Below are 26,779 nucleotides of genomic sequence, written 5' to 3'. Positions count from 1 at the left end.
TATAAAAAAAGTGCGCACTATAAACACATACGAGAAGTCAGTGCAGTCATCCTACTGAAACTTCCGCAGCTGTGCCTGTTTATGCCTTGACCGCCTAACATGCCAAGTTGCAGCTTTGCAGGCTGTTGGTTTGATGCAACCATATGAAAACCTTGATGGACTCACATGCACATATAGCCTTAGGCAATGCCTCGAGGTTTAGCATGGTTTTGCCAATTTCCTAGGTTCTTGATAGAAATCAATGTATTCTGTCATACACAAATATAAACTTGGTTTCCAAAGTGAAGTCTGGCACTGAGTACTGATTTGCAAAGCTCAGTGTGGTCAGCAACAGCAGTACATGAACGAGGAAAGCTGTGCTAATGTCCTCAAGCGGCTACGAGAAAGAAAAAGGATGAAGGTAAAAGCATCATCCTCACCAGGGAGATCCCGAGCCAGCAGTTGGCACAGTTGACCATGATGAAGGCTAGATTGTTGTCGTTGATGTGCTCATTCATTTTCTCCACAAACCTGTGTTCCTCCCTGAGTGCAGAAAAGAATGAAAAACTCAGAAACAAGAGACACTGAAGGGCTAAATATACTTCTGAACATAAAGAAGGAACTTCTGAAACTAACCTGAAGGCTCTAATTGTGCTCAGTCCGGCTAATGTCTCCGAGAAGTGAGAAAACACAGGACTTTTTGTAATACTGTCAAGGCGCTGCAGTTCTCTGAAATGAGAAGGAAAACAAAAAAAAAGGCGAAAATTAGACCAATAATCCTCTCAACATTCTTGTGAGAAATGAAACAACAGATTAGCAGAGTCAAAGACGTTTTTTTCACTTGGTCTATCCCATTTCAAACGCACAAGTAAGCTGATGCACCCCCCCCCCCCCCCCCAAGCTTCAGCTTGCCAAGAGATATCTAATTCAGCATTATAGAGTTGCTACTTACATAGGTAAACTGCACTCCCTATATTTTTAAAGTCTTAAACCTTATTAAGTGCCCATGTCTAAACACTGCATGTGGGCAGAAATTTTCACCACTTGCTTTTACAAATTTTGCAGCTCCCATAGCACTAAGCACAACTTGCAGGTACGCGTGAACTTGGGGATTCACCCCCGCCACTTCCTGTACATTTTATAATTTTTTAAAAGGTATTAAATAGGAATTTACATGGGCTAAGCCCCCCCCCCCCCAAAAAATACTTGGAGGTGCTCATTCCACCCCCTCTTGCTTCCCCTGGTTCTGGCGTCCCTGACAACTTGTGTCTCATTAGTGGCTTATTCAAAATGATTGAAATGTATGTTAATCCAAGTCATCTTATACATACTTACAACTCTGGACTAAGATATCCCGGTTTGTCAAAGTAATTACAGTTGTCTTTTACCTTTACAAGTTTCTGAAAACTATGTATATATATATGCCTAGCAGAACTACGTCAAACTTAGCAATGCATTATAGTTGCAAACAGCACATACATGTTGTAATTACTATGCATTTCCAAGCTGGACTGCCATGTAAATTTGTTTTTCATTTATTGGCTGGTTATAGAAGTGCACGTACCATATTTGAATCATCGTGACTTCTGACAATGTCAATTTTAAACGTGGTGTGGTCAAGAAATGCTAATGCACAACCCACCACTTGCTAATACAATTGATAGCAATGCTGAGAGTGGGTCTCAGATCAATTTTTTCAACATGACATCACCTCATAAACAGAAAGTGCCCTATGCTGTCTTCAGACTTATCGTCTAGTTGCACGATGATGTGACAGTATAAGGTGACTTTCAGCTCTCTGAGTCTGCGTGCACCTACATGCATGGCATTCAGCAGTGTCTATCTCTCCACAACATAAGCTCGCTTTTCGTGGATCTGAATTCTCATCCCAATTTTTCTCAAAGCAACTGCTAACAGTATAATGAAAGCAAAAGTACAAGTTCACCTTGAAGAGTGCCGGAAGAAGGACTGAATGTAATAGTAGGCTGCCACGACAAACACCACCACAAGCAGGAAGTAGGGGGTCACAAAGACATCCACCAAGATGGCCGAGATGCAGAGCATTAGGAACCGCAGCAGAACGGGCAGGGTGACCGGCAGTTTCTGTAAGGGGCGCATAAAAGAATGGAACTTGGAATGAAAAAAAGTGGGTAGGCAAGATCTGAGCTGCTGATGTCAAAGAGAGCTCATGAAAGTCCGAATGATTCTAATTAACATATCCACACCAAGTACAGTCAACAGCAGAAGTCAGCGGAATGTGTGTGCTTGAGAACAAATTTACTGTAGCAATGCTTTGCGACACAATTGCCTGGTATTGATACCAGTGGATGAACCACAGAAGCCCCCCTCTAAGTACAGGCATTTTAGGCAATTGGCTAGCATGACAGAAGATAAAAAAATTTCTTCCATACACCTGCGTCCCGCAAACGTTTGCTGGCAACTGAACATTTCAGTCTGGATAAAATAGACAACCAGGCTGAATTGTATCATAAGTGTCACAACTGAAAAAGAAAACAAATACTCTAGCACTGTCATAGGACATAAGGTTAATAGAGCTCCCCACAAGAAAATACAACTAGATTTAAACAAAAAAAATATAGAAAAAATTATGATGTTGAAGACTGATCGAATGCATTCAATGAATGCAATCCAGACACGGCAGTGAATTTCCCCATGTACTGTAATGCAACTATACCTTGTCAATAACTCCCATGTCACTTGAAAATCTATTTATGATTCTTCCAATGGGGTTGGCATCAAAGAATCTGCAAAAAAAAACATTATAGCAAGAAGTTATTAGGAAAAAGGCACATAACTGAGAACATACTGCTGCACTGTTTTAACGATGCTACGCTGACAAATAATTTCTCGGACTATCTTTCATCATTAGAGCTGCATGATGACATTTATTCATAGCTCACTGACGTTATGAGTCACAGATAAGCTGACTTTATAAGGAATTTTTTGCTATTTCGTAAAAATGCTCCAACGATTCCATTTGTCCACAGCTATCCTATAGTTTCCACTACTATGAGAATTCAACAAAACATGGAAACTTTTATCTATGGGATGAACTAAGCACAATTCACTGCTATGAGGCATTTACTAAACTCTGAAGAGGACAAGCTGTGTATTTTCTTGCGGCCACACACTAGTATTTTACAAAAAATAACTGCAGCTACAGGTCACTCTGAACCACTTTTCCAAGCAGCAGCACTTAATCTCTTTTTTGCGCCATGCAGCCATCCCTTCTGTACTGACCTCTATAAACTTGAAAGCAGGGTCTTGAGGGTTTTATAAAAGTTAAACAAATAAATAAGTTGATCATATCCATCCATGTGCAAATTGTTTCATGTGGGAACCAAAATATAATGGTTATGGTAGCATTAATGCCTGAAATATTACTTTAAATGCTTCAAAATCAGAACAAACAACTTTAAGAAGATGCTTTATGTATTTTTCTATCAAATTTCATAAAAAATAAGTAAGCACTTGTGGTACCAACATATATCCAGCTCCTAAACACACCTACTAGTATTTCTGTTAGTCACAAATCATGACAAAGAACAAACATGCTAACTTCTGTTAATCCAAGCTACATTTTCATTTGTAAAGTCTTTGTCAAAACAGGGTAGAGCAGCTTAAAGAGCTGTTTCCGCAAAATGCAGCACAGTACGTACCTCATGGGACACTGGACGATGTTGTCAATCATGGTGTTGTGGAACACCTTGACTGACCGAAGGGAGACAAGCTGAGCAGACATGTTGGTCACCAGTGAGAGGACGATGCAGAAGAGGGACAGGCCCAGGTAGCCCATCAGGTAGCTCCATGCCAGTTCATCCTGCATTTAATGAACTGCTTGTTTGTGACCTTAACCCCACAATTCAATTACCACTGGCCACAGAGCAAGAATATGTGAGACAGAAAACTGCTCCCTAGCATGGTGTCACAGTGTCACATTGTTCACGCGGCTCAGAGACAGTTAGTTGCAGCCCAACACCATCTGGTGAAGAGAACCGCAACTACCCTTGTGTAGTTGTCGTTATCTATCATGGTGCTAGTTTTTACCATAACTCATCAAATCATTTTCTTATACAAATGTACATGGTTGGTCAAAATACCCAAGCCACGATGTCTGGTTATGAACACTATAGTAAGCCTTTACAGCACCTATAGTGCTCCTCACAAATGAAGATGATATTCCCACCCCACTCTCTCTCCACAGATTTTGAGATTCGGGGGTGTGATAAGTGACCTGCTGCAAGGCTCGAAGGCAGACCTGGTGGTCTGGAAATGTTAAAGGGATGCGGAGGACAACTCCATGCAATTTATGTTAGATTCATTGTTGAGAAAATTGCATCTCAAAATTTTCCCATCAGACGATTTGATATTGCGACGTCTGTACACTGAAAAGGACTCTGTGATCGCCAAGTGAATGGCAATGCAGTCCACTTTCTGGGATCTGTGTCCCCAAAAAGCTATGTTGACGCATGCAGTTTACTAGCGAAATCGATCGATGATGGCAATACCTGTGCGTTATCTTTTGACCTGTCCTTGCAGCTCTCGTATTAAAGCTATGTGCTGTCTACTGATACAAGTCAACTCGTATTCAATTTGTACTCAAGTGTGGCTTTAACTTGTACACGCACTGCAGCCCATTTTTGAATGTGAAAATATTATAAATTTGAAACCGCATTGCACATACAGCAATAGGTATGTCCTGCACTTTTCAGCATGCAAGCAATGCCAAGACAGAAAAAGGCTCACAAAAAAAAAAAAAGAAAAAATTGTGCCCTTGGCAAGCTGTACTTCAAGGCTCCCAATAAGAAATGCGTAATAACCAGCCATGTGAATAAGACAGCACAGGCCAACCTTGGTTGCTGGAACAGTGGCATTGATGTCTCTGGACGCTTCCGACCAGCCGGTGAGCCAGAAGTCAGATCCGAGCTTGGCCCCCTGGTTTGCCGCAAACAGAACGCACACCAATGCCGCCAGCACGAAACGGCAAGAACGCATGTATGCCATGTAGACCGAGCACGGTATCTTGCCCTGCTCCCGGTCTTCGTCCTCGATCACCTTCCACTGGGCCTCTTCAACAAGAGCAAGTGAGTCGGGCCCACTCAGAAGGGGGCCGGTCGCCCCTGGGTTTCGGACAAAGAGAGCACTGTTAGGGGCCCCAAGGTCACATAAAACAATGCCAGTTATTGTTCAGTTGAACAAAACCTTGCAGGCCTAGGCATTGCCTAAATCACATGTAACTGTATCACAAATGCCAAAATTGTGTGACATTTGGAAGCTTTGCACACCCAAATAAAGCCTGTCAACAGCAACTCTAAAATGGATAGACACCATCATTAAGAAGCCTATAATGATGTTTTAGGTGAATGTTGTACAATGAGACGTGACAACATAAGGGCCCCATGACTGTCCAAACCAAAGTATTCCTAGCCCACATCAGATGCAAAGCATACTTATTACTGTCACATGCTACATACCATGAGACCTTTGGAAGCTTCACTTGCTTTTCTTACATGACTGCTTTCGTATCATTATTTGCCACTATTAATTTGCTATTATTTGCCCCAACACCACTGTTAAGGTCAAAATATAACCCTGGAACTTTCAACTGAGAGTGCCAGGCACGGTGTAGTTGACTGAATGCACCAGCTAAAACATGGTTACCTTAGTGTATGTACTACCAGCAACAAATAAAATGCTAACAACAGAACTGAAATGCCACCACAAAAACATGAACATATTAGGCCCTGGAGAAGAAATACTCTCAAGAACAGCCTTCATGCCTTTCAAAGTGAAATTAACCTTTGCTAGTACAGTAAAACCTCGTTGATACATTCCTGGTTTATACGCTCAAAATCGGGTGAATTAAAAATGTCCCAAAGAGTTACACTACTTTCATCCCGGTTAATATGCGTTGCCAGATAACATGATTTCCTGGCTACAGCATTTAAAATTTCCACAAATCATTGTTGTATAACACATACGCACGAAAAAAGCAAAAATACTGCGACAGGCGGCAGCCGCAGTGGCTTCCCCGCATTGCCTACATGCAAGAGGGCAAAACATAAAAAAAAGCTAAAACGATGTGTAATATTTCAGCTATTCTCGCCATTACTGTCGCGGGACGGTGTGTCGTGAAGTTCATTCTGCACTTCAGGCAAAGCAATGGTGACCGAATTCTGCGAGCACTAGATAAGGAGCTGTTCAGCCCATTCACCAGAAGTGCTAATAGACATTTTCATGAAGTGAAATTATCTATAAACGTCTTCGCACCTCATTCACCAGTTCCATTTCTGAAATTTATGCGGTTTCGATCAAACATTTCAATGGATAATGTGTTTTTCTGCATTTTTTAAAAATGTATTAAAGAGGTTTTACTGTACTGAGTTTTCTCTGGCTAAGATCTCATCTCACTATTCTTATTCCAACGCGGTGGCTCAGTGGTTATGGTGCTCGGCTGCTGACCCGAAAGACGCGGGTTCGATCCCGGCCGCGGCGGTTGAATTTCTTTGGGGGAGAAATTCTAGAGGCCCGTATACTGTACGATGTCAGTGCACGTTAAAGAACCCCAGGTGGTCGAAATTTCCGGAGCCCTCCACTACGGCGTCTCTCATAGCCTGAGTCGCTTTGGGACGTTAAACCCCATAAACCAACCAACCAATTGTCTTGTTCGCATTTCATTTCTTGTGTTGCTGATAGCACCTGTCGACTGCAAAAGGATGAAAGGTATTGTATCAGATGCTGCATCGTGAAAACCAGAGTCAACACTGAAAGTGGCAGTTGGACAGCACGGCGCTCTGGCTACATTCTCGGCACTTATCTCGTACTCACCATCCTCTCCACGCTGATCAGTGCCGTTGCCAAGCAGCATCTCATTTTTCTTCCCTTCGTGATCCTCCTCCTCCTCTTCTTCCTCGATGAAGTTTTCCGCTGTGTTTGAAACCCGTGAGCTCAGGCGGGACGGAGGGCTCCGCATCCATGCACCGCGAACGAGTGACGGAGTGTTGGAGCCAGCGGTTGACGTCGAGTGCATGCTGTCCGTGGAGGCACTGGTCCTGAACCGGAAGCCCACCGAAGTGGGCCTCGGAGTACAGGCACCGCGCGGCGCCGTGCCGGCTTCATCGTTGCTCAAGTCGTGCAGGGGCAGCGGGCTTGATGGATCGTGCGACAGCTGACGACTGAGGGTCACGGGGCGTGGTTGTGGTCGGAGATCCTGGGGACGACAGCAAGAACACTATGAGTAGTGCTATTTTTAGCTTTATAGAGAAAAAAAAAAAAAAATCTAGTGTAACATGTTTGAGGAGATCACTGGAGGTTGACCGTAATATGTATTTAAAAAGAAAGAATATTAAAAACTATAATTAACACCAGCCTAGGTTGGTTTGGTTTGTGGGCTTTAACGTCCCAGAGCGACTAAGTCTATGGGGGACGCCGCAGTGAAGAGCTCCGGAAATTTCGACCACCTGGGGTTCTTTAACGTGCACTGACATCGCACAGTACACGGGCCTCTAGAATTTCACCTCCATCGAAATTCGACTGCCGCGGCCAGGATCGAACCCGCCTCTTTCGGATCTGCAGCCGAGTTCCATAACCACTGAGCCATCGCGGCAGCTAACAACACCAGCCTAGAAGCAGCAGTATGGGGATAAGAAAAAGCTATGTTGTTTTCAAACATAACTGCATTCACTGATAAATTTGGACTCACCCCGTCATTTGCTAACTATGCCCGCTATGTCGGTGAGTAGAGCAACTGCCCAGCGAAGCAGCTACTTTCAGTTTGAGCCCCAAGTGAAAACTATTAGGTACTTTTTAAATTGTAATTTAAAGGGACCATGCAAAGAATTAAAAGCCGCTTGTAAATGTTAGAAGTGATGCTCAGAAGCATTGACACCAAGTATGAGTCTTCGGAACTGAGCCGGCAATTTATTATGAATTTTTAAAAATCGTGTTTTTTAAAATTCGCGGGCCGTTTGGTGTCTTCGTAGGGAGCCATTTTGGAACCAAAATCGGGAAAACAGACGTCCCTAGTCCCATGACGTCGGCAGGCCACCACACGCTGTCATTCGCTCGAGCCGCGGCAGCTACGACGTCACGGGCACACTTCCGGTAGCGGTGAAAATCGTCTGCTCGAGCCGCCGCGCGACCCCCTCGGGCAAGCGCAAGCCAGCTAGACATTGCCTTCGCGCGTATGGTTTCAATTTACCTCTGCCGCCTCTTTCTGTTGCGAGTTTGGGAGCCAAGAAAGCGCAGAGACCGGAGAGACGCTGTCGACGCACGCTGCTCCTCGGGAGTGCGACAACCGGAAGTCGTAAACCGAACGTCAGCGAATGACGTATTCATGGGCGGAGCCCAGTCCTGGAGCTTTTTTGTTTATTTTTTTATGGTGACCCGCGCTTAAGAGTTGAGGGGCGAGAGGAGAAGCGTGATTTTTAATCGTCTATAACTTCGTTGTTATTGATGCTAGCTCAAAAATTCTTGCGCTGGGGTGACGAGTGATGGATTGCCTATCTTTTTGTAATCTCAATAAATTCATTTCATAGTCCCTTTAAAGAAAGCAGTAAAGCCTTTCTTTTTGCAGACATATGCTTATGTTCAGGTAGATGGCGATGCAGACTGAAGGATTGGCAATGTCATGTGAACTTGCCTGCGTAGAACCTGAGTTGGTCAGGTAGAGGGACTGCTTGGTGATCATGCGCATGAGCTTGTGGCGCTCCTTGGTTGTGTTGTCCCTGGCGGACGGAGCCTCCTTTCTGGTGGAGCGACTCAGCACCGTCGCCAAGTCTGGCTCCAGCTTTTCGATCTCTGCCAGGTTACCTTGGCACCTAATTTTTCCTCCTTCCAGGATTACCACCTGCAAGCAAGGAACTCTCGTCATTCCTTTTTCACATTCCTTTCAAACCTTTGCCTTGCTTAATTTGTGATCATAATAGTAGCTCCTACTATGTCCCTAAATACAGATCTATACATTCGACTGATAACAGGGAGAATATCATTATAAAAAGGAGACTCATTACATATATGAACACAGATGCACACTACTGGGCACACAACGTCATACCACAGCTTTCATTTGAAATATTCCACTCTAAAAACTGACACACATCTACTTTGAAAAGCTTACAAACATATTGCGATTTTTCTAAACCAGCGAGACTTGAATGTGATTGATAATTTGAGAGAATGATCTGTGTAGATTCTTAAGGCCAATCAGGATATCAAACACAAAATATGAGAAATGTAAGCACAAGCATGTGAAATTGGTGCACAATAACGGCAGTGCAATAGTATGCAGATCACCCGTTGTGCTGTTAATTAAACCTTAACAGCTCATAAAATTTTCGGAATAAGGCTTTTGCAGGTACACCACTAAGTGGAAATAAGCTAATGGCATTTTCAGAGACATAAGATAATGCACAACATGCAATGACAGAAAACAGTCATCACCTTTGAAGCATGAATCAGCAGTTCCTGCTTGTGGGTCACAAGGACGACAGTACGATGCCTTCTAAGCAGAAGGTTCCTGACACCTTGTTCAAATACATGCATGCCAACATGGGTATCAAGTGCAGATAAGGGATCATCCTGAGAAGCAGATAAAGAGGGGGAAAAAAAAAAGAGTGCATACATTTATGAATAAAAGCTCTCAAGACATTCATTGCTGAACATCTGTGAACCGAACCGTTCTGCAGTTGTGTAATTTATGACTTATCTAGAATTTGTTCCCTCACAGTCAGTCTGCCCCAGTCTGATATTTGGCAACTGCTGCCTGCCTGCTGAAACCAGAGCTATGTGATCACTCAATGAGGGATATCTTCTGATTTATTTTATTTATTTATTCACAATACCTTACAGGGCCCAGAAGAGCATTGAGTAAGGGGGGCAAAAAATGACAAATGTGCAAAAGAAACTAATTAATACATGAGATGGCCTCAATAACAAAGCATAGAGACATAAGAAGCAGGCACATGACAGCACACAGTTAAAAAAAGACAGTGTATCTTCAACACTTGCTCAAAATGGTTTGGTGCAGGTGAAATGCAAAAATGTTCATGCACTGAGATTTTAACGCATGCTAAGAGACCTAGGTGTCTGAGATAGGCCCAGAGTACACTCTGCTCAATGCGCCACAGAGCTTGCCATGTTGCTTTGGCTTGTAGAAATCCAGCTACCGTTAACCATTAATGAGCAGTTGCATGGTCTTACCAGAATAACTGTCTTTGCTGATGAGTAGAAGGCTCGAGCAAGAGCAATCCTCTGACGCTGCCCGCCACTCAGGTTGAAGCCACGTTCACCAATTTCTGTCATGTCACGCGCTGGCAACAGGTCTATGTCTGGTTGCAATGCACAGGCTTGTATGACTTGGTGGTACCTGCAGTACAATAAGTTGCACCGTAAGATTCTACACATCAAATTCACAGAAGCATGGAGACATATATTACATATGCAATGAAGACGTGGATGTACAGAGTGTTCAGACACTGGCTAATCTAAAAGGGGCCCTTCAGTCAAGTATTCATCTGCAGATTCTTTGTGGCTATGGAGAGCCAGTCTGATTTACACATCAAAACTAGCACAAAAGTATGACATGAACAGCGGAAGACGAATCGATACTGCATCAGCACTGGTGACGCACCTCCGACCATCGTACTGCTGCCCAAACAGGATGTTCTCTTTCAGGGTAGCATTTAACAGCCATGGCTTCTGTGGTACATAAGCAATGCAACTGGTGCTGGAAGAAAGAGAAAAAAAGAAAGAAGGAATAATGACGTTTTCATTTTATCATCTTACCTTATTTGATATTCACTATAGGCAGTAAAACATTGCTTCAACTTCTTTTCCTTGCACAAGAAAATGTTTGCATTTAATACATGAATTACTATAAGTCTTCTTTGACCTAATATATGGTTCTAGACAAAAGCTTCGGGGGCAATTTACTGAGTAAATTCTAAGCAAAAGATTTCGCTTGAAGTTTCACTGCAATGGTTCTGCAATGCGTTTTGAGCATAAAATACTTTTTGAAATTTTATGTTTCACAAACCTCAAGAAGACGTGTGAACTTAACTTCCATGTAACTAAAATACAAATCTGCTTATAATAAGGCCAAAGATCACAGAAAATACATTAGCTAATCAATGCCATACTAAATCAGCAGCCGTATTTTCTTTTTGGCTACTTCACCAGGGAAGTCAAAACAGCATGACAAAACTCTGGCAGTCAGTCTAATTGGATTGCTTTAGAGTACGTGTTTGGAGCAAGAAAACTAACAAGCACTAAATGATGCTTTTTTTATTTTCTTTATTTTCAATATGTAACATCATATGTTACGTCTGGAGCTGTTTCTAAATAAAGTACTGTGACAAATGACACATCACACGCTGCAAAAATAACATGAAAAGATCAAATGAATCCGCTTTACATAAATCAAAACACAGAGCCAAAGGTTACCTACTTGGCCCACTGCACCGTTCCTTTGTATGGAGTCAGCTCTCCTAGCATGCCAGACAGAAGAGTAGTCTTCCCACTGCCAACTGGTCCGATAATGATTGTGAGCTTTCCTAGAGAGAGTGAAGAACACTTTTAAAAGCAGCAACTTGCATTTAAAATCGATGTGCAATCCTACCAATGTATATCCCCCCCCCCCAAGAAAAAAAAAAGAGACAGACAAGCAGGTACACCTTCAGTGCTTTCTCACCAGTGGGAACAGTGAAGTTCATATCCTGAAGGATCGGTATTTTGGTGTTCATGTCATACGTGAAATAGGCATGGTTCATGTTGATCACAGCCGGGCTATCAATAGGAGAATAGGCTTCCGATAGAAAAACATCAGAATCTTCTGCGGACCCCAAGAATTTTTCCAGCAGTTCGCTGTCCCTGATGTTGAGCTGAAAAGAATGAGAGTAACATAAAGCAATGGATGTATTTTCAGCAATCTGTGAACAAACTGAAAAAATCTAAATGAATCAATGCAATTTAGCAAACTAAAAAAAAAATGGCACAAACCAACAAAGCCAAGGTATGTGGCATTTAATGCTGATATCTTGAGCATGAAGCTTTACATAATTGACTCCACATAAGGTTTAACCTTTAGTGTGATTTAAAACGTGCTATTCACCTGCCTATCAAATCTTATATAGTAATTTTCAGATAACTACACTTGAAATTCAAATACAACTTTAGTGGCATGCTGAAATGAGGAATGAAAACATCACAAAAAGAAACTTGCATTTAAAACATGACGAGGTGCTTCAAATTAGCAAGCACAAATATCCACATACCTTATAAACACATACTATTAACCAAGCACAATTATAACCATGCGAAATTCTGAACAAAAATTCCCCTCACTCCCTTAATTAAGGGCAAAGAGTAACGCATAACAAAGCATTGAGACAAAAATTAAAGGGAACACTTAAGGTCCGCCTTAAGTGTATGATGCAATAGCATAATGGGTTCAATTCCCATACATGCAGAAGGCCATTCTCTAGTTTACATGCATAGATCCCTGGGAGTCATCATACCCCTCCCGGCGCAGTGGTGCAGCGGTTAAGCAATGTGCCACTGCCCTGCGAAGGCAGGAGCTCCCAGCGGTGGGCCTTATGCGACCCACGTTGCTCTTCTTGAGCGACCAATCATTAATTTAATTGCCATCTGCCACGGTGGGCAGGTTGTGATGACACCACGAGGTCACGTGACCTAGGTGGGCCACCTGCTTCCTAGGTTGCCCTCTGGGGACCCAGAGCCATGCTCATGATTTTTTCACTCACAACGCCGACTATGTTGGCACCGGATTTTCTGGAGAACGGGGTCTTTAACACTATCGCATTAAAACATTGCAGGGAAAATAAGACAATCAATAGAGGGCCTTACCAGAACACTACCACTCTCTGGAATGAATTCAACAGTAGCCTTGGGTGTGTCTTCCTTCTTTCGCCATGGAGTATCAGAACCAACTTCAGGCTGGTTCAGAAATTCTGACAGCCTCTTTGTGCTCACCTGAAACAATGTTTATCCCATCTTACAGTAAAGATTTGCATCACCAATTTCACCCCGGTCATCAACATTCTCAAGACGAAGCTAGTCCCTCAGCAAAAGAACAACTTTCAAGGGCCCAAGAAATTGGCTTATGCCTTAATAAAACACTTCCAAGAGCCCCGCCGCGGTGGCTCAGTCATTACGGCACTCGGCTGCTGACCTGAAAGACGCGGGTTCGATCCCGGCCGCGGCGGCTGAATTTCGATGGAGGCAAAATTCTAGAAACCCGTGTACTGTGAGATGTCAGTGCACGTTAAAGAACCCCAGGTGGTCGAAATTTCCAGAGCCCTTCACTACGGCGTCCCTCATAGCCTGAGTTGCTCTGGGACGTTAAACCCCAATATATCAGCCAACCGAAAGACTTCCAAGAGATCACAACAGCCGGGCCGTATGACTGCTGCAGGCAGAAAGAAGCAAAAAGCAGAAAGTAGTTTCTAATCAACCAATAAGATATGATGCACGTTAAGATCACAGTTACAGGTTTGCCAAAGCAAGAAGATGTTCCGTTACTCTTCGTGCTTTGGTTGTTCAGTTGCTGCGATAACACACTCACTTTACATGCATTATTCTTGCATTACATGCATTACATGCATTACAAGTCTTAAGAAAAGATGCCATTGGCATAGATGTTCACTTGGCCGTCTATCAATTCGACTGAAGATAACCCCAAAAAAACTAGCGCGTGATTACTATATGCTGTGATGTGACAATTTTGCATTAACACTAAGGGTGCACATTTCAGTTTTACACTGATGGCCTTCCGCTGTGTATTTGAATTTTCTTTCACCTGCTGCTCTGTGGGTTTCTGGAGGGTGGTGGGAGTGGGTGGGCCTTCTGGATGGTAGAGGAGGGTGGAGGCGAGCTGGTGGGTGGAAGGTAGAGGTAGGATGGGGCTGGGTGGGTAGGTGGGTGGGTAGGTGGGGGCTTTGGACACAGAGACAGTTGCATTTTCGCTGAATGAGGGCTATACTGCTAATGCAGTAAAAAAAAAAACTATCTTAATGTTACTACACGCCTTCCTTGGTAAAACATTAATGGAAATGTTTCAACTAGCCACAATACATCTATCAGGAGGTGGTGGTTATAAGAATGGAAATTACTCACAACAGAGTTGATGACAATAGGAATGACAACTGGAATGATGTAAAGTGGAACCGTGAGCTGATTGAACAGTGCAAGGCCAGAGAACACTTGCGATGGTGTGAGTGGTCTTCCTTCAATGACGGAGTAGAGTGAGAAGGTCTGGAAAATAACCAAAGACCATGGAAGTGTGCACCGTCACACCTGAATGTGCACTTGAAATGGGCAAAAGAGCATTTAGTCATTTAATGTACTCTGGACAGTGTAATTTTTTGTTTTCACAGACAATAGCACAAAGCATAAGGCATGTACGTCCTGAGACGATGACGATGGTGGTGCTAGAAGTACACTACACCAGGTGCAGTGCTCATGCTTTGCAAAAAAAAAAAAAAACACAGGGTAGACATGAAGCATGAATAGCACAAGTGTTTTTCTTTCCTTTTGGCCGATACTACAAGCTGTTTGCATCCTTTTATGCAAAACATAAGCCCCTTTCGAGTCATCTCAGCATAGCACTGTAACAGTCATCATAGCCGCAGCAGTGAAATGTGACGCATTATTGCAGCATTTGTTTCCTTGCGGTCAAATAGCACGTCTATCTTTCACTACATATCCAGGCTGCTTTTCAATGCCGGCCAAATGTACAAGATCCTCGTGTGTTTTATAATGTCAGTGCATGTTCAAGAGTCTCAGGTGGTCAAAATTAGTTCAAAGCCTCCCACTACAGTGTTGCTCATACATCGTGTGCTGCTGTGGGAAGTGAATCCTTACGTACCGCATCTCTCCCTAATATATCAGTTAACTCAGAGTCAAAAAGACTTGCAATGAAATGATTCTGCCACTATAATAAGCCGAGAGATTGATGAAAACTGCTAAAGTTGCTGAAAATACTGGAAGGCTTATGAACTTGTAGCACAAGTAGATAGTTAACAGAGCAAGAAAATACACCTTCGCATGATGTGAAGCTTATACATACCACAAGCGTGAGCAATATGGCTGAACCTTGTGTGATGAAAGCTGGAAAAAGAAAAAAAAATGAACAGCCTAAATACAAAAAATGAAGAACCCTGAATGCAAGAACTGCACGACTAAGCAAGGCAATAAAATAAAAGTTGCAAAAATACAATAAAAAGAAAACAATCTGCTTAGTAACATGAGGTGACTCTCTCTGGTTACACACACTAATGGTTTTCAGAAAAAAAAAGTATTTGAAGAAAAAAATGTCAGTGACAACAGCCCTACAAGGACCTAGTGTAGTTGAAAACAAAATAATCGGTATAAAATACAAGGCTGAGATGTTCACGTACTGTTTAGGGCAACAAATATTGCATCTTTTCTGAGAACTGACAGTTCCTCTTTCCGAATCTGTTTGACCATGTTGGCGTACACTTTCTCCCAGCCATGCAGCTTCAGAAGCTTGATGCCCTGGAGTAATTCACTGGTGTGCTTTATTCGTTTGTCTGAAATGGTCTAGAAAAGAAAGCATGCGATGCAAAATGTTAGAGAATCCAGGCTCCTAATATTAACTATGTGGTATTAGATGCAATTAGTGTAGCATTGGCAGCTAACTAGAACAGCCAATTTGTCCACATATTATAGACTGCATGGAAAAAGGTCAACATTAATAGGCATTCACTGTACTGTTTATGCATTTAGAATTAACATGCTGTGCAGGAAATAGCACACATTTTTTTTTTCTGTCTATTTTTAACTGCTTAATTGTGACCTATACTGTGATCTATATTGTGACCTACATATATAATTCGACATTTGGATCATTCGGCCGCTTTGACTACGCCCTTGAAGTCCGCATTAATGAGGTCTCACTGTACATGAAATTGAAGATGGCAAGATTTCTTGATACAAAAATTTTAACATATATTTTTTTTCCTCTACTAAAAATACCAATTCATACAGGACAGTAGGCAGCTGTCAGCAAAACAGCAAAAGAACCAAGAGCTAAGCACAGACAAATAAGCATGATTATCATAAGCTAATGGAGGACACAAATGAAAGCTGAAACCCTAGTTAAAAACAAAGTGTCCGTGACACTTACATAGCTCAGACATTTTATTTGTATAGTCACACATGATCTCAAGCACGTTTCATGAGCATGAAGCAATGTAGACTGCATTTCTGTATTGAAGCCTTGTTTGGCTCAGCAAACAAAAGGGCAACAGCTTTCTCAATTATCTTTTTCTCCATTGTTTTCTCCTGGCAGCTGAGTTCCCCCTCCATTTAAGAACCCCAGATGGTTGAAATTTCCAGAGCCCTTCACTACGGCGTCCCTCATAGCCTGAGTCGCTTTGGCATGTTAAACCCCCATTAGAACATAAACCTTTTCTTTCTTTTATTGTTTCATATCAATTTTCCTGGTTCCTTGCATTCAATACGAGAGAGAGAGAGAGAGAGACTCTTTAATGAAGAGCAGAGAATTTAGCCGGCGTTTAAAAATCGCTGGCATGCTACTCTGCGTAGGGAGGGGAATTTGGGAGATAAAGACAGAAGGAGAGCAGAGTGGAAGAGGTAAAAAAAAAAACGAAGATAAAATGCGGCCATGAAATGGGTACTAAGGATGCAATGGCGAGTATTGATGTAACCTATGGAGTGACGGAGTGCATAGTCCGTCAAATGGGCTGACGAAGTTCACTGCATGAAGAATGCATGAAGGTGACGTGCAAGTGAATTTAAAGCTTATCGAGATGTCCAATGTCTTTTAAATATGTGAATAGAAAGTTCATTGCAAGTCTCTGTTGCCTAAGGCAGGCTAAGGGACCTAAAACTTTGTCCATTGTAAGGGGCACTGAGCAGAGCTTCTGCATGCAATGTTCATAGTACGCACGCTCGTTAGCATATGCAGGGCACTCAAGCAAGATATGCTCCAGAGTTTCTATCGCGGCACAGTTGTCACAGTGCGGACTGTCCATTTGTCTAAAACGGTATCGTAAGCCGTTTGTATACGCAGCATTAAGACGAAGTCGATGATAAAGTGTTTCCAGATGTCGAGGAATTCTGGGTGAGAGTCTTGATCTAAGATGTGGGTCGATTGAGTGAAGAAATTGGTACTCATGTGTCGGCAAACTCCAAAGCCGATACATTTCTTCGGAAGCAAAACTTTTGGCCACCTGGGACGCATCAGATTTCGTAAAAAAGTTGTAATGTAATGTATGTTCTAATGTAATTCAATATGACTATATATACCTCCTCCTTCTCCACGATGCAGTGGTCACTATGCACGTCTTGTAATCGAATTACGCTACTAGCAGCAATGTTTCAGGCAAGCTTCACCAGAACAGCAATGTGGTTGCCATCATCTTCATGAAATCTCTAAAAGGTGTCAAAACCAAGGCAGTACGCTTTTATTTCCCACAGTGCAGATACAAAGTTAATGCCACGTGTTTCCAGCAAGGGCACGATAGCTGTTACTCTGTGCAATGTGTGAGTCGGACTATAGAAACGCAGCACAGACAGCGAGGGTTTGCAGCATGGTGGGAATGAGTCACCACGGCATGACACAAAACAGCTCTGCTCTAGTAGGCAAAGCGGAAATGGGAAGCACCGTGCTAAAGAGAGCGTGGCGCAGATAAGAGAAATTTCACCAAAAGAAAGCAACATCACACAAATAGTACAGCGCAACAGCTTATCACTTGATTCTCACATTATGCAGCATAGCTTAAATGTCTGCCAGTTGTTTTTTTTTTTCGGCTTTCATTTCAAAGTACTGCAAGTACTGCTTCAAGAGAAATTATGCCAATCTCAAAAGTAACTACAGACAGGCCTCAGAAAGTCACGTTTGAGATAGCTGTAGGTCAAAACCAAGCTGCAGATATCTTTGGGTCTATTTACAGCTTTCTGGAGCCACTTATCACGACACCTGTTGGTCAAAAGTAAGTTGCACATGTATGTGGCCCATTTAGTGCCACTTGACCTATCAAGACGCCTGAAGAAAAAAGGAAGTAGGTGTTCACACTCCAAGGTGCTCTTAACCCAGATTGAGCCTTGAGTGCCAAAGATAAGCCAGTTTCGAGCAGCAGTTACATCTGTGGGTTTCCCATCTTCGGTTGTCTCCAGTTGTTCCGTGTTGCTCATTGCATCCCAGCTGGCATCACTCTAAGCACACAGTGATCTCAAGAGAAAAGATACTGTCTGCAGCCATCATTTTTATCAAAATACAACCGTATCAAAAGGAAGAGGAACATTTTGTAAGAGCTGTACGAAACAGGAAAAACCCAATGGGCATGACGCATGCTGTGTCGACTTACCTATCTATGTCTGGTACATGCATTTTGATATATATACAGGGTGCTTCTAACATAAAAACACATAATTTTGCCTCACTTGCAGTGTGCTTTCCGAGCTGCCAACATCAAATTACAGCGATTGTAATCGAGGAAGTTTTACCCTTGCAAAATGAGTAGCAACTCCTTTTTGAAGGTTTGGTGCAAGTTACGTGAGAAACACTGTAGCCTGCATGTATGCAATGTGCACATATGCATGCGTGCACACACATGTACACACACTTACAGTGAGCAGCAAATGTTTGTGGGACGCAGGTGCACAGAAAGAACTTTTTTTCCAGTGCAGTCACGCAAGCCAACTGCCTGATATTCTTGCAAACATGTCAAGGCAGGCATGCTCCATCTGCTGGTACCAGCAGCAGGTGACAGTGCATGTGCTCCCAAGGACATGCGTCCCATAAACTTTTGCTGCCGAATGTAGATACACGCATGCATGAACGCACATACATACATGCACATGTGTAGATGTACTCTACGGAGCAAGAATGGTCAATACCACACGTTGCGGCATGGTGTGCTGCTCTTAAGTGCCTTTGGCACTTTTACGAAGTAGGAGTGATAAGGATGAAAACAACCAACAACTACCTGACATGCCTACAGACAAAAAACAGCCACCTTCTCGTCTTATCTTGACAGCAGAACTGCTGGAAAATGGCACAACAGTGAAGTCTAACCAGAGGCATATAATGTTAGGTAAGAGCTGCCTAGCATGGCAAAAAAAATTCAAAAAATCCTTGCACAAAGAGTATAATCGGTGGCTCACGCTACCAAAGACTCCTTCTGTAGCTCAGACAGCTTGGTGCAGACCCAGTACTGCAGCGGTGCTAGGATGTAGATGGTGGCTGCCCCGACGAGAGCACTGTAGCCCAACTGCTTGTACAGCAGAGCCAGAAGAATGATCAGCTGCACACACAAGGGCAGAGACACATGGGAGAAACGAGCTTTAAACATCCACACCTTTACACCCCAAAGCTGCAGGTACTACATACTATAGGAAACACTACAGCACAGAGATTCAGTTTAATGTCAACTATCTGGTGAACTACTTTAAAGAGGCACCAAGGATAATTCTATCTGATTTGAATGCATTTAATGCAAGGCCAAACAATGCGATTTTATAAAGAAGAAGAATTAGATTGTAGCAACATAGCATAGTGGGAGAGTTGGTATTGCATCTTTAAGGAACGAAACAGCGCAACTAAAACGAAGGACCAAGAAAAAGAGAGAAAAAGAGGTTTTTCCTTTCTTTTTATGTTAGTAGTTTGCGATGATGACGTGAGGCTGTGACGCAGCAATTAGAGATTATTTATATGTGCTTTTCCGATTAAAACAGTCAGTTGTAAGTCAGCGCGTGTTCGTGTCTCTCTTTTTCTTGGTCCTTCGTTTTAGTTGCGCTGTTTCGTTCCTTAAAGAATTAGATGGAGTGGATGTAGTAGCTGCCTTGTCATAAGAAACGTGGCAATGAATTGCTGTTGGCCAAGTTAGATTTTTCTTCAGTGTCCATTTAACTTGCACTAAGATGTCAGTATGTGAGCTTTCCTACATTCTGAAGAAAAGTTACACACGTACGGCTATAGTTGGATTCCGGCGACGTCAAGTTAGCTAGAATGTATTCACTTACCACCATGACTACTGGCCACAGATAACAACTTAACACGTTCATACCTGGTCTGGCAAATTAGCAGACAAATAATTCAGAAAGCACCAGAAACGGCCACTATTTTTGCTCCTGGAAAGACTTTGGTATGAACTGCTCACTTACAGACACTTTTGCTTCCTGATGCGTTTCCACAGTGAGAAAAACGTGTCAGATCATTGAAATAAGGGAGTAATTACTCATTGGCATCCACCCGAGCGCAGCCATACGGCTACAAAGAAAAGCTATACAGCTTTCTCAGAAACTTCGTGGTTAAAGAAAAATTCGTCCTGGTCCGGGGATCGAACCCAGGACCACCGCTTCACCGGAGCAGTCGCTCTACCAATTGAGCTAACTGGGACGGCAAGCTTATGGTAGGGAGAGAGCGAATTAATCAATAACTCGAAGTGGGAACCGTGTTGGTCAAGTTTCTGAGAAAGCTGTATAGCTTTCCTTTGTAGTCGTATGGCTGCGCTCGGGTGGATGCCAATCAGTAATTCCTCCCTTATTACAAATCTACTCCACCTTGGGGGATTCCCCTAAAACATTTGACCAACACAGTCAGATCATTGAACAGGAAACTGGTTTACTCCATTTGATGCAACACTCAACACCAATGCAGCACACATCACTGTACAAACACGCACTGGGCGGCAGGATGCAAGTTTTGTGTTCTTTCCAAGGGGTACAGCAGTCCGCCCTCACCTTGACGGGCACAGCCCAGATGTAATGGCCCATGGAGAACAGGAGCATTACGTTGAAAGAGTCTACTGACATGTGGTTCACAGCCATGCCCACGTCTACATCACTGGCAATGGCCAAAGACTTCAGGTACACCAAGCTCTGGAAAAAATGAAAAAGACTGTTGAAATGTGTGCATCACTGCACATGCTACCATGTGTAGTGCTCGTTAAGCCAGGTAACCACGTGCACTAATTTAGAAAGAGCTACCAGCAGGACCTAGTGTGGCAAGGAAGTAGATGACTAACTAAGCACTAGAGTATAGAGATTGCTACTATTATTACTAAGGCATAAGCTGCGTTGTGCTCTGGGCCGCCTTGATCCTCGCCCTTTCACAGGCGCCAACATTCTCGGGTCCGTGGCCACAACAGTCTACTGCCATCAAGGCTTACAAGGCACTCTTTTGTTTTTTGAGAGAGACCGCCTTGATTGACCGAGTGTGACTGTTTCCCGTTCCTTCTCTCTTCCCTCTTTAATCCCCTCATTCCCTTCCCCTGTGCAGGGTAGCCTACCGGAATCCGTTCTGGGTAACATTCTTGCCTTTCCCTCTCTCTGTATCTATCTATCTAAAGAAAAACTATAAGGAAAAATCAAATAAAGGACTGAACACAAGGAATAGCTTGCTACAAACTGTAAAACACAAGTTCTTAAAAAGCCCAAACACGTAGTACGTTACAGATTAGATTCATGAACTCTAGCTCTACTGAAAGGTTTTATAAGGTCATTCTAAGAGGAACAAAACCTATTCAGCAAAAATTTTTTATTTCTTGATATATTTACACAAAATAGTTTGATTATTAGATATAATATTTAAAGTACCCTCACAAAATTTCACTGTTAAATCTCCACAGAAATGTTTTCTAATATATATTTTTTGTTCGAGTTCCGTAAAAAGGCTGCAGAGTTAAGAAAATGTGGCAGAAGGCTGATTCACTATTCACTGCCTTCCTACCAACACGTTTCAGGTCAAGACATCATTAGATTTTTTTTTTTGCAAAGCATAAATTTTTGCTTTGAATTTTTGTGATGCAGTGTCCACTGACACAACTAGAGTGAGAAGAAAATTTCATATAAAAACTTTAAAATTCACAAATTTGAAAAACAAAGAATGTCTTGACCTGCAGTATGGCCCTAGGAACGAAACAGAACAAACGGGGTCAAAAAGAGTTAAAATAACATGCGAAGAAATCTTCTTCACAACATCAGCATCTAGTCAGAAAACTGAAACAGAGAAAAATGCCAACTGCCTGAGCGTTTCCCCTCAACATACATCTGCCACGGTTTATGAAACAACTTTTTTAGAGTACACTTCCTGGCTGATTTCAGTAAAGAAACATTGGGACAGCATAAAAAATGAAGCATTCAAGTGGATACAAAAATTATCGAAAAATTGAGTCTCCGACAATTTTTCGGGATTTCAAAGCCACGTCACCCCTTACAGGAATGGAAAAGATATGTCTGAAATACTTCCTAAAAGTGATAAAATACTTTTTAAGTAACTTGGTCAACTGCCGTAAAAGATTTTTTTTCTTCAGCTGGTGCCATTACAAATAAAAACACACAGAAAATTTAAGCAAATGCACTAGAATTCATTCCCAAGAGTTCATTGCAAAGTTCATATTATTCAATAAACTGCAAATTTCTTAAAGGCACTAATAGCCTTGGCTAAGAAACTTGTACTAAAATTAATAATTTCTGTAAACGTCACAATAAGAAGAAAAGAAAAAAAAAAAACCTTGGACATAATGAGGGCATGACAATTTTTCTCAGAGAATTCCAGTGTCTTGCGCATGCAAAGATATGATGCGTCACTGAGGAAAGCCCGTCAATCAGATAATGGACCAAACGGGCTATCTTTACAAAAGCACTTCACAGTACTGAGCAACAGGAGCAACTGCATCCTACTGTGCAGAATAATAAGAACAGGTGTCTCCTAGGAGTGTGCAACGGATTCCTGCCCACCACTTAAGATAAGGGCCACAAACGCGTGACAGTTACATCCAGCACTATGGCCTGATAAACCTTATCCCTCCACATACGCAGCACCTAGCAACATTCATTCACTGAGAGGAAATCTTAACCGAGATAACGCTCTCTTAGGTCCTTTATTTTACAGGCAATACTGCATCATGCTTTTACATACCACAGAAAATGAGTACTATTTTTTACTTTCTTTCTTGTTGCCGCTGTTTTGCAAACTGGCTGTTTGATCTAAACTGCAGTGGACTCAAACTGCTCATGTCAAGAATAACAGTACAAAAAGCCTCAGGAAGAGAGTGTCCAGAAGGGTTCAAGAGCCAGAACATATGATAAGGCAGGAATGTCTTGTGTAAATGCTCCTGGCAATAGTCACAGTAGGGCATTGATCAGATATATGTGGTACGCGAGCACAGAATATTTTTTCCCTTACTCACATAAATCAAGGTGCTTAAGCAGTTCAAAGAAACTGAAGCAGGTAGGGGGTCCTTCAGTATATACAGCAAGCAGGTCAAAAGTATTCTAATAACTGCAGCTGCAAATTTGCTTTTACTTTTTCTTTGCGACCATATCATCTCCTAGAAAGCTTTTAGATTACAGAATTTCTAAGCCAAGTAAAAGGAAGTTTAGACGACACGAATCTAATCACTATGATTTTATTTTAAGTTTCTTCATTCAGAAGACACAATGCGAGTGGACAAGAAGAATAGGGAGATACAAACACATGGCTCAATGCAGCAACTTCAAAAATGTTGCACCAACAAGCCCACCAGAACACTCTATCACACTCTATCAGTATGAAACCCACAACAACCACCTATTGCCACTGTGCTCAATATGTTTAGTCCACTACAGCAATGGCAATCCTATCTTCCTATCTTGCTTACACGCATGGAGGTTGAAAATTTCCCTCACAGTGTTAACTACTATCACGCTCACCATGGCAGCGGATGTGGGGTATTCGTTCAAACTGCCTTTGTCACAAGAAATGTGGCACATGTATATATTCCTGATATAAGTTGATATAATTTTTCTTCGTGCGAAAGGTGGCAGAAACAAAGTTAATCCAAAGCACGCCTGCTAAATCTCACTCTTGTTTTCAGTTCTCTCTCTGCCTCTGTACTGTAAAACATAAAGAGGGCTTTTGCTTAATTTTGTCGATACATCTGTCCACGGCTCAGACACATCCAAGGCCACCCATATACACTGAAGATAAAGGTCAAACCAGAATTGACTTGCCTGGAGTGCAGATCGCACATGGACGCTTTCCATGATAGCCATGTGGTTGAAATTATTCGAGAATGTGCTCTGCAAGAAGGTGGCTAAGAGGATGACGACTGACAATATGTAACCATTCCCTAGGACCTCATATGCAGTTGGATATGAGTCTGGACTCTGCAACAAAGCACCATAAAAGTGACTTGGGGTCTTTGTTGTTTGCTTGTTTGTTTTAGCACCAACAAAGGCGCTTCCTCAGTTCTATTTGGTTGAAGACAACAATCAAGTCCTAGATGTCACTGTGTGCCCTGTCAAAAGACGCAAGCAATTTTTTCAACACCCCAGTGTGAATGTTGTTAATAATTTTTGGATAAAAAGCCCTGAAGTTCAAGTTTCTTTTACCATGCACCACAAGTGAGTTGAAACAAATAGATTTTCTATAAAAATTAACTGCAATGATAACCACTGCCTTCTATAACACAAAGGCAACAGCAGTATACTGAAACTAAAACACTAGAATAGAAATGAACTGCAATATCATTGAGGTAAAAATCAAATGCAGATTAGTGAAATTAAAACTGAAAAAGAATGCACTGTTTCACACTACAATGCCGCTGAATAAAAACACTCCCAAGCTACACAAATCACGATTTGCCCATTTGTTTACATCGTCAAGGCAACGGGGAGTTCGAGAAGGAAGTGGCTATATGCTGCACTGAACAAAGCTGGCCATTGTACCATAAATCCAAAAACAAAAATAAGAAAGAAATACAAAGAAACCTTTCATGCAATTCACCCCAAAGACAGTACCTCACGGGTTACTCCAGTGCTGCCACTAAGCAGCCCTAGATGGTGTCAATGAATAGATGCCCAAAATTTCAAAGCTATAAAAAGCTGAACATAAATGGGGAGAACTGAATCATCCGAACTTCGTAATTACTAACAGGTTATTATCAAATTCCGAATGACTACCCTACAGCATGCCTGATAACAGTGGGTCTTTTAACCCAACTGCATTGAAAAATTCTCGATTCGGAGCTTGCTATGAAAAATTTGTAGACACATCCACTTAAAAAAGGTTTTCTATAGAGTTTCACACTTACCACAGTGGGGCCACTGCTTGTGGTCACATCGTCGACATACTCAAGGATCAGGCTGATAGAAATTGGGCCTACTAGGCCAACTACATCTCCTAAGACTTTGATGAAGCCACCAGCCAATGCGGTCCGCCAGTAAGTTTTCAAGAAACAGCACCATAGAGATACTTTCGTGCCCTTTTCTTCAGCCTTGGCCTAATTGGTTAGCACCGTTGAGGTGCGAAAAGGGGGGGAGGGGGGGATAAAATTTTAAAAATCTATATAACCATTGAAAATCTCAAAAGCACAGATGAACACATATGAAAAAAAGAAAACACACTTATAGGTCATTCTAGAGATCTGCCGAAGAATGTGTTAGCCACTCAAAATGAACAAAATTTATGTTGGACAGCTTAAATGCATTTGAAACCAACTTGTGCGGCCAGAAAGAACACACAAAGTCAACAAAATTCTACCTTTTCCTTTGAGTAGACGTCATTAAACCGTCTATACTGGTTTTCATTTGTATGTTTCTGGAAAAGAAAAATAAAAGTTGCTTAGTAAATAAACCATGGGTACATAAAAAAGCAACATCAAAGCCTATACATGTTAAAGTCACATACAAGATGCTAACATTAAGGGGGGAAGAGGGTCTTAGAAATAAATTTTTATTAATGAAGTCACAATTATGAAATCTTCAGGGAACATGCATTTTTGCGTGCTGATTCCAAATATGTAATATAATTGTATGTACAACAAGTCCTTGTGCACTTATGCAATATGCAAAGTAATTTTTGCCAAGAGTTTGAAACAAATTCTACTGCAGGGAACACGTTATATTGCATGCCATTGGTTTCTCTTGACATCAAGCTATGCAATAAGGGTAAAATTATCCTGTCTGTTATGGAAGGTGAGTTATAGGATTTTGAAATCATCAGTTTCTTCCTGTTTGTGAAGTGGCAAATTCAAAACCCTGTAATTCAACTTCTATGGTAGGCAGGATAATAATTTTGCCCTTATTGCATAGTTTGACGTCAGGACAAGCCAATAGAATGTGTCCTAGCACGTTTCCTGCAGTATAATTTATTGAAAGCTCTCAGCAAAAAGTTACATAACATATTATATAAGTGCACAAGGACTTATTTTACAGAAAATTTGGAATCAGCAGTATTTGGAATCAGCATGCAAAAATACATGTTTCTTGAAGATTCCATTATTATGACTTCATTAACAAAAATTTTTTTTTAAAGACCAGCTTCCCCCGTTATTCAAGATTCTGAAGGGCCCAATTTTAGTTCAATTTGCAAAAGCCCAAGCTATCCCAAGTACAATTCAGTACTGTGTCAGACAAAATTACTATAGCTGAACGAGCAGCTATAAGCATAAAGATAACACTTTTGAAACTTCCACCCTACACTCCGGCATTTTTTGCCTTTTCGTCACACAAATGCAATTGTACCTAGGTGCATACATATAATAGTGGTGAATCTCTCCTGCCATACGCTTATTCAGCCAGTAATTCTTTTGCTGAGAAGGACAAAGATATAAAGAAGGAAAAATTTGTAAAAAAACTTATAAGTTCGCCTAATGAATGGATGTTTATACAGAACACACTCTACTTATCCAGTGTTGTATGTGTTATATTTGTCTGACAGCCACTGGTTTCAGGATCTTTTTTTTTTTTTTGCACAGGCATTTCGGGAGAGGCCCTGTAAGTCTACTGA

The 26,779-nt window shown here is 41.9% G+C and overlaps 1 protein-coding gene across 1 annotated transcript in view; it reads right to left on the bottom strand.

The window, feature by feature from the left end:
- LOC149364608 (ATP-binding cassette sub-family C member 9-like) overlaps positions 1-26,779 on the bottom strand; it is a 37,242-nt gene that overhangs the window by 8,592 nt on the left and 1,871 nt on the right. Inside the window, exons 3-24 of the mRNA XM_089574560.1 lie at positions 25,532-25,588; positions 25,083-25,271; positions 24,001-24,156; positions 20,749-20,886; positions 19,176-19,310; positions 15,417-15,579; positions 15,086-15,126; positions 14,134-14,271; positions 12,865-12,990; positions 11,690-11,879; positions 11,447-11,552; positions 10,631-10,726; positions 10,201-10,366; positions 9,442-9,579; positions 8,642-8,848; positions 6,829-7,210; positions 4,852-5,120; positions 3,660-3,820; positions 2,675-2,744; positions 1,925-2,082; positions 616-708; positions 420-522 (exon numbers count right to left, since the gene is read on the bottom strand). Of these exons, the coding sequence (XP_089430686.1) occupies positions 420-522; positions 616-708; positions 1,925-2,082; positions 2,675-2,744; positions 3,660-3,820; positions 4,852-5,120; positions 6,829-7,210; positions 8,642-8,848; positions 9,442-9,579; positions 10,201-10,366; positions 10,631-10,726; positions 11,447-11,552; positions 11,690-11,879; positions 12,865-12,990; positions 14,134-14,271; positions 15,086-15,126; positions 15,417-15,579; positions 19,176-19,310; positions 20,749-20,886; positions 24,001-24,156; positions 25,083-25,271; positions 25,532-25,588 (3,282 nt within the window). The remainder of the gene's footprint in view (positions 1-419; positions 523-615; positions 709-1,924; positions 2,083-2,674; positions 2,745-3,659; positions 3,821-4,851; positions 5,121-6,828; positions 7,211-8,641; positions 8,849-9,441; positions 9,580-10,200; positions 10,367-10,630; positions 10,727-11,446; positions 11,553-11,689; positions 11,880-12,864; positions 12,991-14,133; positions 14,272-15,085; positions 15,127-15,416; positions 15,580-19,175; positions 19,311-20,748; positions 20,887-24,000; positions 24,157-25,082; positions 25,272-25,531; positions 25,589-26,779) is intronic.

The sequence above is a fragment of the Amblyomma mixtum genome, chromosome 2 (genome assembly GCF_055824585.1).
Source record: "Amblyomma mixtum isolate Tamu chromosome 2, ASM5582458v1, whole genome shotgun sequence".
Taxonomy (NCBI): domain Eukaryota; kingdom Metazoa; phylum Arthropoda; class Arachnida; order Ixodida; family Ixodidae; genus Amblyomma; species Amblyomma mixtum.
Note: the sequence above shows the minus strand (reverse complement) of the source record. Positions and strands in the feature narration are given on the sequence as shown.